The sequence below is a fragment of the Elephantulus edwardii genome, unplaced genomic scaffold, assembly GCF_000299155.1.
Source record: "Elephantulus edwardii isolate Elephantulus edwardi_28Jun2011 unplaced genomic scaffold, EleEdw1.0 scaffold00002, whole genome shotgun sequence".
Lineage (NCBI taxonomy): Eukaryota > Metazoa > Chordata > Mammalia > Macroscelidea > Macroscelididae > Elephantulus > Elephantulus edwardii.
Genome location: NW_006399752.1, coordinates 41309911 through 41322203, shown reverse-complemented (window position 1 = coordinate 41322203; position 12293 = coordinate 41309911). Strand labels below are relative to the sequence as shown.

At 39.7% G+C, this 12293-nt stretch overlaps 1 protein-coding gene across 1 annotated transcript in view; it reads left to right on the top strand.

Moving 5' to 3' along the window:
* Positions 1-12293, top strand: part of UNC79 (unc-79 homolog (C. elegans)) — a 291864-nt gene that overhangs the window by 75478 nt on the left and 204093 nt on the right. The window contains exons 8-10 of the mRNA XM_006879101.1: positions 7610-7698; positions 8276-8316; positions 10581-10609. Coding sequence (XP_006879163.1) covers positions 7610-7698; positions 8276-8316; positions 10581-10609 — 159 coding nt within the window. The remainder of the gene's footprint in view (positions 1-7609; positions 7699-8275; positions 8317-10580; positions 10610-12293) is intronic.

The window sequence follows — 12293 nt, the reverse complement described above, 5'->3', positions numbered from 1 at the left end:
AAACAGGATTGGCCATCCATTTATGAAAAAATGAGAGTCCCTCTTTGGACTCCTGGTTAACAGAGGAACATTTTTAGATATAGTACTGAAAGCAGAGAATCTCGGATTATAAGACCCTCAAAAATGAGTAGCGACAGCTACAGATATCCATTAATAATGAGAACATAGAAGAGATGATGCATGAATCCAGGAAAGTTGGAAGTTGTAAAGAATGAAAAAGGACACATTAACCTCTTAGGCATTGGTCACATGAGACAGACTAGTATTAGCTCCTTTGAATTAGACACTTATATAATCTATTTTGCCAGGAATGACAAATTGAAGAAGGATGGTATTGCAAATAGTAAAAAAAGAATATTTCAAGATCTAGCCTGAAGTATAATACTGTGAGTGAAAGGATACTGTCTATATGCATACAAGGAAGGTTTGTTGATACCACTTTTATTCAAATATATGAACCAACCACTGACTTTGTAAGCTAAAGAATGTAGGGGAAAATCACCTCAAAAAACAAATAGTACTTATTATGTACATGGACTTTACTTCATGAACTATACCAGAATCAAATTAACTGTATCTGTGGAAAGAGAAGTTGGAAAAGCTCAATATCAGCATTGAAAGCCAGACCAGGAGCTGATTGTGGAACATATCATCAATTGTCCAATTTTAAACTGAAGTAGAAGAAAAGGGAACTCTGTCCATTAGGACCAAAATATGGCTTTGAATCCATCTCATCTGAATTTTAGAGTTCATCATTACTCTTTGAAACCTGATGTTTAGAGATTTTTAGCTTCTCTATTCTGTAGATAAATGTCATTGCTAGATGGTATTGTTAGATACCATCAAGTCAAGTATGAGCTATAGTGACTCCATCAAAAGTAGTTCTGAACCCTGTCCTATCCTGTACCATCCTCACAATTTCTGACACACCAGAGCCCACTGCAGCAGTCACTGTGTCAATCCATTTGGTGGGGTGTCTTCCTCTCTTTCACTGACCCTCCACCTTTCCAAGCATGATGTCCCTCCTCCAAGGAATAGCATCTTCTAGTAACATGTCCAAAGTATGTGAGATGGAGTTTCATCATCTTTGCCTCCAAGGGACACTCTCCTCCAAATGTTTTCAGAGGCTTGAAATAGAAAGGGAGGAGATGGTCCATCTTTTCTCTTGCAGAACAGCTGGTGGTTTAGAACTCTGTACCTTTGACTTGACAGCTCAGCTCCTTACCAGAAGAGTTGTGAATATTCCATGGGTTGTAAAAAGAACAAATAGATACATCTTGGAAACTGTGCAACCAGAATGCTCCTTGGAGGCATATATGGGGAAAGCTTCATCTCTCGTACTTTGGGCATGTTGCTTGGAAAGACTATTTCTTGGAAAGACAAAATCACGTTTGGAAAAGTGGAGGGTCAGCCAAAGAGGAAGACCCTCAACAAGATGAAATGACAGAGTGCAGCAGTGGGCTCAAGTGTGTACGTTACGGTGAGGATGGCACAGAATGGGACGGGGGCCAGGTTTGTTGTTCATAGGGTCTCTATGAGTTGTACATAATGTAATGGCATCTAATAATAACAATACCATCAGTAATCACACTGTGTACTTATACTATTAAACGGTCTGCTTGTATTATTATAACATATGCTTCTAATTATTTTTAATAGGCATGTATAAAAAAAGACAAATCGAATTATTTTATGTTTAAGAAGAATTGTTGTTGTTAGATGCATAGATTCAACTCCTCTGACTCCCTGTATCCCTGTATACAACAGATTGAAGTCTTACCTTATCCTTTGCCAGCCCCACAATCTCCCCATTGTTAGAGTTATTGTATCATTCAGTCTCATTGTTTGTTAGTTATTGTATCATTCTGTCTTGAGGTCTTCTCCTTCACTGCATCTCAGCTTTGCCAACCATAATATCCTTTTTCAAGGACGAGTTCCTTCTGATAACATGTGAAAACGGAAAAGTTAGGGTAATCCACTTGTGGAAGTGTGGGTGGGCCTCTTCTTTTCTACAAAGTGTACTTTCTTTTGGATTCTAGTGAGCTTTCAGAGACCAAAGATACTTTTCTACAGTGGGAGGTATTTTGAGCTAAGTTCATTATTCATAGAATCCGTAATTTTTCTCGTAATAAGTCTTTTGTGCTTCTCTCTTCCTTTTCTGTATTCCTCCTTTCTTCTTTTTTTGTCTAAGTTACAGCCTCTTTTGACTCCCCTAGAAAAGGTCTTTTCTGTTTTTTTCTCCCTGTTGTTTTCCCTTGACTTCATATCTGACTGCACTCCCAGAACTTCTCTGACATCCTTATTAGTTATAGTTTCTGGCCTCCCCCTCACAGAATCATCATAAATTCATATTTCTCTCCTTGTAGGTCGATAGTCCATCCCAGTCCCCTGGGCTACCTCTCAGCTCACAGACTGTTCTCCATAGGCAGCCTTTCAGACTAGGCTGAACCAGCAGCCAACCTACTTTCTAAGCCCCACTTCTTCTGAAGTGCTTCCTTGTCTATTTTTACTCTATATTTTTTCAGAAATGTCATTGAATTACCTTTTAGAACAGTCTTGTCCTGGAACCGTATTTTTATGACAACAGATCTGACCCAGTATTATATTTCTTTCTAATATGATTATTTTCCAAACTTGTACTCAAACCAGACACACCTTAGCCTGATTCAGGCCATAGTCTTTCTGATCACTTGCTATGCATCTGAGAGCTGGCTAGTGAATAAGGATGACAGAAGAAGAATTGTTGCCTTTGAGCTGTGGTGTTGGAGAAGAGCACTGAATATCCCACAGACAGTCAAAAGAACAAATATATCTTGGAGAAAGTGCGGCCAGAGTGCTCTTTGGAGGCAAAGATGATAAAGCTTTGTCTCACAAACTTCAGGCATGTTGCTTGGATGGGCTGTTCCTTGGAGAAGGACATGATGCTGGGAAGGGTGGATGGTCGATGAAGGAGACGAAGACCCTTAACCAGGTTGATAGACACAGCGACTGCTGCAATGAGCTCTCATGTGTCAGGAAGTGTGAGGATGTCACAGGATAGGACTGGGTTCACATCTGTTGTTCATAGCGTCATTCTTAGTTGTACTTGACTTGCCGACACCCAACACCACCACCACCACCACCAGTATCATCCCGTGACAGGAAGAGAAAGGGTATCCAATATCCAGATACTTACAACATAATGTTAATAGGAAACACAAATTTTAGAAGAATATAGTACGGTGCTAATTTTATTTAAAAATTGTTGTTATATGATATCAAGTTGAATAACAGTGGTCCTATGAACAATGGATCTGAACCTTGCCCTATCCTGAGCCAAACTCACCAACTCCAACATACTTGACCCCATAGCTACAGTTACTCTATCAATTCATCTCATTTAAAGTGTTCCTCTCTTGCACTGACCCTCCGTTTTCCTAAGGAATGGCCCCTTCTGACAGTATACCAAAAGTATGTAGGACAGAGTTTAACCATCCTTGCCTCCAAGAATGTATATTTATATTCACAGTAGAAAAAGAAATTAGCAATATTCACCAGAATCTATGTAATTGCATCTTGACTTTTCTTTTGTACTTTATACATTTCCCCCCTCCATGACATAGTGTGACACAGGGACTAAAAACCAAAAAAGGAAAAATGGGCTTAAGCACAGGGTAGATGTCGGGATGGTACAGAACTGGCGTTATTTCTCTCTGCTGGACACAGTGTTGATACGAGTCAGCATCAACCTGATGACACCTAACAACAACAGCAACATGAATTGGGTGTTTATTATATTTAGAAACAGTAGATGTGATAACCAGATTGGAGCACATTAAGCTGAGTGTGAAACAGCTTGTTTGAAGGAAAGCAGAACTGACATTTCTAGTCAAGAATTTGATGGGTCATGTTAATTAAGTCACCTAACAGGTCAGACCCGTCCCTCCTGGCAACATGTCCAAAGTATGTCAGACGAAGCCCCAGAATCCTTGCCTCCAAGGAGTAGCTTGGTTTAATCCTCTCCAAGATGGATCTGTTTGTTTTCCTGGCAGTCCATGGTACATTCAGTACCCTTCTCCAGCACCACAGCTCAAAAGCATCCACTCTCCTTCTGTCCTCCCTAGTCATTGTCCAACTCTCTGATGCATAACAAGCGATTGCAAATACCATGACCTGTATCAGGTGCACCTTAGTCTCCAGAGAGACACTGTTGCTCCTGAATACCTTTGAGAGGTTCCTAACAGCAGACTTTCCCATCGCGATACGCTTTTTGATTTCCTGACTGCTGGTACCAAGAGTGTTGACTGTGGAGCCGAGCAAAGTGAAGCTGTGAACACTCTCAATCTCTTCGTCATCCATCCTGACGCTGCCAATTGGTCCAGTGGCGAGAATCTTTGTCTTCTTGACGTTGAGCCTCAGTCCATACTGAAGGCTGCAGTCCTTGACCCTTCGCAGCAAGTGCATGAGGTCCTCCTCAGTTTCAGCAAGCAAGGTTGTGTCATCTGCATAACGGAGATTGTTAATAGATCTTCCACCAATCCAGGAGGGACGGGTCCTTGGAGAGGGACATCATGCTTGGGAGGGTGGAGGGACAGCGCAGGAGGGGAAGACCCTCTATGAGATGGATTGATTCGATGACTGGGGTAATCGGGATGGGTGTGTCAGAGGCGGTGCGGTTGGCGCAGGATAGAGCAGTGTTTAGAGCTGTTGTGCATAGGGTCGCTATGGGTCGGAAACGACTCGATGGCACATAACAACAACAACAGGTCAGAGATCAACTGACTACTTTCCAACTTTTTAATATCGTTTTACTGTTTCAGGAATTCTCCCATGTGAATGGAATTAGGAAACTCTATCTGGCAGAAATCACACTGACCCCGTAGAAAGAGAAAGACCTGGTGGTGGAGCCTGCAATAAGTTGCTCTGTTAGCAGAGATGGGAGCCTCTGTTGGTTCAAATCCGTCAGAGAAAGATGGGCAGTCCCCTCCCTTCCAATTTACCACCTCTGAAAACGTGCTGGAGGGTCGGCTTTGAGCTGGTTCTGATTCCATGGCAATAGCTTTTGACTTAGAAAATTGGCGAAAGGAAAACCTAACAGGTGTTTCTAGAAGGGGGAAAAGCTCATTATCCTGAGCTGGCAGAGTCCTTAGACAGAATTTTCAGCTGAAGAGTTTAGCAAAGGGGTTGGTTTGTTATGTCGTTTTTGGCTTTTTTTGGTTTTTTGTTTGTTTTTTTAGGAGGGAAGCCCTTTGAATTAAATGCTGAAGGCAAACTTAAGATCTAGAAAATGTGATTTTTTAAAAAGAAAACATTTTGTAATAAGAATAGATGGACTGTCTTAGCAATGGAATTACAAAATATGTATTTTATAAAAGTCAAACTCCTGTACTTTTTATGTGATAGATAGGCTACGTAGGAGAGACTGGGGGGAGGGGGCGGGGAACAGATTACCGTAAAAACCTAATACACATATTTTGAGTTACACCATTCGAGAATGAATGAAGTGCTATATAAGAAATCTATTTTTACCTATTACATCTGCTATCTTTTAAAAATTTATCTATGTTAGTAACAATAAGTAGCAAGATAGACTTTTTTTATATGAATCTAGCAGTTACAGTAGGGTTCCGGTGAGGCTGTGTCAGGTGGTATAGTTAATTGTATTGTATTGTGCTGTGCTTTAGATAGGGCTGTTAGGGGCTGTTACTTGTTCTGATTCAGTGTCCCCATGCATGACAGAATGAAACAATGCCCAGTCCTGTGCTATTCTCATACTCTTGCTACTTTTGATATTAGTTGGTTTTACTTGAAGACTGTTTTGTGAAGACTTTGGTGCCCAGAGGTGTATATAAACATATACATAAATTCATGCCTACTCTTGGCCATCCAGATCTGATTCTGGTTCACAGTGACCTTCCGTACGGTTTCTGAAGCTGTTAATCTTAACAGGAGGATGACTGCCCATTTTCCTGCTGTGGAGTTTGCTGGTGGATTTGAATTTGTTGTGGAATTTACTGGTGGATGGCAGAAGCTAGATGTTTTGGTTAGCAGCCTACATACAGATTGTGCCGGATAGGGCATGGCAAGTTTAATGACTCAATGGACCAAGTCTGTCCCATTTCCAGTTTTTATAGTTTTGTTTACACACGTTGTTATTGTGTCGTATGTGCTGACTCTCTAACAGGTTTTCAGAAGAGCAGACTGCCCATCTTTCTCCCTCTGGTGGTTTTGAACCATCTGCTCACACATTCTTGTTCTTGTTAGAAAGTTTAGAGTCAGACCTGATTCATAGCTGACCCTCCCGTGGGTTTTCAGAGGCAGTCAATCACATGCAAGGAGATTACCCATCTTTCTCCCACGGAGTGGCTGGTGGATTTGAACCACATACCTTGGGCTAGCAGTGCAGAACCTGATCACTATGCCACCAGAACATAGTGAAAATTCAGCCATATATAATAAAAACTAAACCATGGTGGAGTTAAACAAATTCCAGATCATGAATGGAAGGAAAAATAACCAGCCCAATAAAAAAAAAACAAAAAAAAAACGAAGTATGGGATCATCCACACAAGAATCTTCGATGTAGAAAACTGAAGCACTCAAGTTTAGCATTAATGGTTGCTGTTGTTGTTATTAAGTGCCATCAAGTCGCAGGCGACTCATAGCGACCCTATGAAGGAGAATCCTCAATGCTTGGGTGCCTTTCATCCTTTCTCCAGGTTCATAGGGTTTCCGGAGGCAAGCTATTATGGAAGTGGATGCCACTCCTCCTTCCAAGCTTGTTTTAATCGGGGAGCTCCACCCCACTCTTTGTCCGCATTGGGTAGCCAACCATTAATGCATCTGATACATCAGTGTCACAGTGTTCAGCCTCAAAGCAACCACAAGTGACCGCTGTACAGCAACTTGGACACCAGGGCTATACGACCTAGAGGAATGTCTGAACAAAAACAATGAAAATCAGGCCCGAGGGCCGCGAATTAAAAGTCACCCACCTTTGGCTTGGTAGCATCACCTTCTGTCCACTGGGCCAGCTGACCTCTCTATGTTGATGTTATTGTTGTTAAGTGTCGTCAAGTCGCAGGCAACTCATAGTGACCCTATGAAGGAGAGTCCTTGACGCTTGGGTGTCTCTCATCCTCTCTCCAGGTTCATAGGGTTTCCGGAGGCAAGCTATTATGGAAGTGGATGCCACTCTTTTATTGCAAAACTCTTTATTGTTCCAGCATTTTGAACTTATAATCTTTAAATTTTAATCATAATTATGACTCGTAAAAAGATTACTAGATGGGATGTACCAGGTTAGAGAAGGAATTGCTATCTGAATCATGTACCATTAAAGCCTCTGTGGAAGATGATGATTATTTTATCTTTTTGGAATGAGGGTCTATTTCCTGACACTATTTGTTTCTTGAATTTGCAAATAAGAAGAGAAATGAAGAACCTCAGTGGCCACACTTAAAGTCCTTAATTTTGATTTGTAATAAGGTGCAGGAAAAGGGTAAATGGATTATAATACAAGTGTCTTTCCCCTGAAAACCCATCATTACGGAAACATTTGTGTTGACAAACTTAGAGAATGTGAGAACAGGAGCAGGAAGCTCATTTTGTCATTTCCATGTTTTTTCAGATGTGTATAGACGCTTCCCTATCAGTAGCTTTGGGTGACAAACCCCCTCCGTTGTATCTCTGTGAAGAATGCAGCCAGAGAATCGCAGGGTAAGTATCGGAGCAATGAGAAGGGCTTAAATCGGTTCCATGACCCCAGGTTCCCATAAGGTGTTTTTACAAAGGTTAGCTTGCCTAAGAGTTAATGGAGAGAACTTGTGTTTGGAAGATTCCGGCTTTGAAAAAGCCACCGTCTTTCATTCTCCACACGTGCCATGAGAAAGCAATTCCATCTAACAGAGCAGCCCCAGGTTTGAAGCAGCCCTCCTATAAAGCCAGAGAGAAAAAGAAATGGAAAAGAAAACTGGTTTCCAAACATGACACAGAATTCATACGGCTTGTCTTTGCTCCTTAGTTTCACAGAATCACACTCTGCTTTGCACGGATCATGCAGTATTTTGGCTGGCTTAATTAACATCTGTAAAGTATCATTTAAAGAGAACGGAATATGATGAAATGCCTCTAATTTATAATTTAGCTGGAATGTATTAGACTTTCAAAAAGCTTATCATGATAGTGCTCTTGCTTATGATTCAAAGGCTTTCAGAAATTGTGTGCAGCTCATAAACATTCATGTGTAATGTAACATTTCAATGAATCTCAAAAACGCTTTTTTTTTTTTAAATAGAGACCACAGTGAATGGTTGATTGATGTTCTTCTGCCCCAAGGTATGTTTGACTTCCATAAAGGTGAATAGTGTGTAATCATGACTAATGACAGGGTCAATGTCTCTTCTTCTTTGGGACGGTTTTATTTTATAAAGATATTAACCAATGTGTATGAATATTTATTGATATAAAACATTATACCAGTATCTTGCTTGTAATATAAGTACATATTTTGTATTGAGGAAAGAGGTACCATCTCTACTGTAATAAGAGGGAGATGCTGATTTAGAATCCTCTATGGCTAACATGTGTTTTGAGGGATTTTCTGTACAGATAGCGGATGTTGTCAATGGTGCTTGGCTGTGCCCTGGGAGAACAAAACAAGGCATGCGAAGAGGAAGAGGATTGATGAAAGGGCTTCTCTCCTGTTGTCACTAGCTTTGTCTTTTGTGGGTTTTAAAAAAGAATTTAATTTTCTATCAAGAAAAAGATTAATTTTTCTGTACTTTAATCATCCCAACAGAAAAATAAGAATACATAATATCTGACCATCCATCTCAGTTGATTGTAATGGGCCTTACAGTATGTTAGAGTTCTGAAATCTAGGGCTGAGAGCTAAGTGGGCCCCAGAAAGATCATTTTCTGTGCGCAGGAAAGTCATGAACATGAGTTTCTGAAGTGGGGATTAAAGTGGTAATAAAGAGTATCCAGGAAAGAAGAGGAGTGATGGGATGTGGGCGAAACCAAGGCACAGCCAGTACAGGTCAGGAGTGCAGGGGAAACCTGGTGTGTAGATCATAAAAGAATTCACAGGGAAAGTCCTCTTTGAGAAGAAACACAAAACCTTAGGTCAGTTAAACTTTGTGTACTTTTGTCTTTAATAAACTCTTAGGTGAGAATTAGTTATACTCTCTTTTTCGGTAGTTGGTCTTTCTACATAGCATAGTCACAACCTGAAGAAAAATTTACTTACTTCACTCCTCCCATTTAGAAAATGGAGCAAGGGAGATGCTACATCCTCCAAAGAGACATTTGAGAATTTGACTAAGAACATCTTGTACTAAGAAATAAAAAAGGAAAAGATTACTGCTTCATCTTTAAAAACAAAAAAGAAATATTTATGGGGCAAAACCAACTTAGACTGACTTATTAATGTATTACTATGTAAAGCCCACTTCTAGTTATATTATTTATATCAAGTAAGTTGTTGAATCCTGATCATCATCTGTAGATAGTATTAATCTTTAGAAGAAAGATAATAATATGTTTTTATTATTGATCTATAGATGTGACACTAACCTCAGGTTGTTTCAGATAAACTCTAGGATATTAAACTGTCAACCATTTATTACACAAAAACATTTTTAAAACTAGGGTTTCGTCAATTCATTATTTAGATCCATTAATTAGATTTCCAGCCAGGATATGGAAGATATTTAGCTTTTATCTCTTTAACAATTTGTAAGATAGATTATATTGTAAATAAGATTTTAGTTTGATGTTTTGAGGCATTGTTAAGAGATTTTTAGAGAAACTGTTTTCAAGTATTGGTAAGCATCTGTTTTCACGGGAACAGTTGCCATGCCCACTAAAATGAATTCTTATCCGTTCATTAAAACCAGTCCCGTGAGTAGGTATTAGTTTGACAGTAGTTTGACCTGGTATACCCAGGGTTTGAAAACTATCTTCTCTTAAATAACCTCATGGCTGATATTCACTGTTTAACATGGCTTTGAATTGTCAGTTCATGTCTTGTCCAAATTGCTACTAAACTAATTTAAACTAATGTACTAAATTCTATGCAGTTATGATATAGTAAATCATCCCCCTGGTGAAGCTTGTATATATCACATTAAATCACTGTTGTAGAAGAAAGAAGAAAGCAAACATGGAATTTAGAGACTTACCCCGTGGCCTTCAATTCAGACACTTTAGCCATGTTTTTGGTGGTGGTGTTTTGCCTTCTGTACAATGAGATTCACACGTTGAGCTTTCATATATCTAATTTCTAAATCAAGTTTGAAGAGATTGAACTTCTTGTAAGAAGAGTAAAATATTTGCAGTGTGTGGGCATTTTAAATCCAATTAAATAGAAATCTTAGAGTCGCTACCAGATTAGAAAGAACTGTACATTTTTTTTTTTGTGCCTTTTGAGTGAAATAAAGGCCGATATAAGTAGATGTCAAATGAGACAAGTTAAGAACTGTCTTGGCAAGGTCCAGACATGGTCTTACTTACTGTTCTCCACCTCTGGTTATGGCTGGCTGCCCTTATTGAAAATGGGCTCTTTTCTCTGTTGATATTTTTATACCTTCCCCTTACAGCTGAAATATCTGCTATATGTCAGAAGAAGGTAAGAGCGACCCATCTGTGTGGTGGGGCATGACTGGCTGTGTTTGTTTGTAACTTCATGCACTGACATCTGCCTCATTTCTGCACCATGGTTTCTCAGTGTGTACATGTCACTGTTCTTGTGAGAGAAGAAACGATTTAGCATGCCAGACTGCTATGTCCAGACGTTCTGTATGTCCATTTCCGCTTTCGCTCACTCATTTTCAGCACAATTTCTTTAGTAAGTCATCTGAAATGAAAGTATATGTTTAACTCTGAGATAGGACTTTATTTACTAAAAAGTTTGAATAACACCTTTAATAATGAATGTTAAAAACAAATTTGTTTTGGAAATGGCGTGCAGTAGTAGTGCAGTGTTGTTGCGGCTAGGTGTGCTGATGGGTCAGACTCATTGACCCCAGTCCAGCAGAAGCAGGTGCTGCCCTCAGCCTTGTCTCTTCCTTCCGGTGATGACGAGGCTTGAGTCTATCGTAGTAGCCATTCATTCTGTCAGTCCATGTCATTGAGGATCTTCCCCTTCTGCTGACCTTCTTCTTGACCAAGTTTGATGTCCTTCTTCACTCCATCTGATAACATATCTAAAGATTATGAGGTGACATCTCCCTGTCTTCTCATCTAAGAAGCATTTTGACTGGAATTCTTCCAAGATGTTGTTGTTACATGTCATCAAGTCGCCTATGACTCATCGCAACCCCTGTGTACAGTAGCTCTGAACCCTGCCCTATCCTGAACCAATCTCATCGTCTCTGACAGACTTAAGCTCATTTCTCCAGTCACTGAATCAATCTATCTCATTCGGGATCTTCCTCTCCTGTGCTGTCCCTCCACCCTTCCAAGAATGATGTCCTTCTCCAAGGACTGGTCCTTCCTGACCATGTGCCCAAAGTCTGTAAGGTGAAGCTTCAAAATCTTTGCCTTCAGGAAGCAGCTTGGTTTCACCCCCTCCAGGACAGACCTGTTTGTTCTCCTGGCAGTCCACAGTATGTTCAAGATTCCGCTCTAGCACCACAACTCAAAGGCATCGATTCTTCTTCTATTATCCTTAGTTATTGTTAGTAATTATGAAGACCATGGCCTGTATCAGACACACCTTAATCTCTAGGCTAACATCGTTGCTTTTCAGTACTCTAGAGAGGTCTCTGACAGCAGACTTTTCCAGTGCAATTAATCTTTTGATTTCCTGACTGCTGGTGCCAAGAGTGTTTATGGAACCAAACAAAGTTCTTCCAAGAGATATATATATATCCCCCACATATATACATACATACATATATACACATACATGTGTACATATACATACACACACATATATATAATATGTACAGTATGACTATGTATAGAAAATATTCATTTATATATAAAGCTGAATTATTTCTTTAACTATTCCTTCTTTACAATTTCTTTAGCCACTATTTGTAAGTTTCCCTAGTTGACAGCACATAACAACAACAACAACAAATCCATTTCTATCTTACTTATTTGTTCTATTAGCTGAAATGTCCAAGAGAAAGTGGTGTTATGTTATATAAAGGCTTTGGATTGTTTGAGACATTTGTGTCTGGCCAATACTATTGTCACTTGCCTATGTGGCCTTGAACAAGTCATTATAACTATTTTGAGACATTGGCCATGCATGAGTATATTTGGAAGGCTGTCCTTTTACAAGTGATCCTAAATGTGGTAGT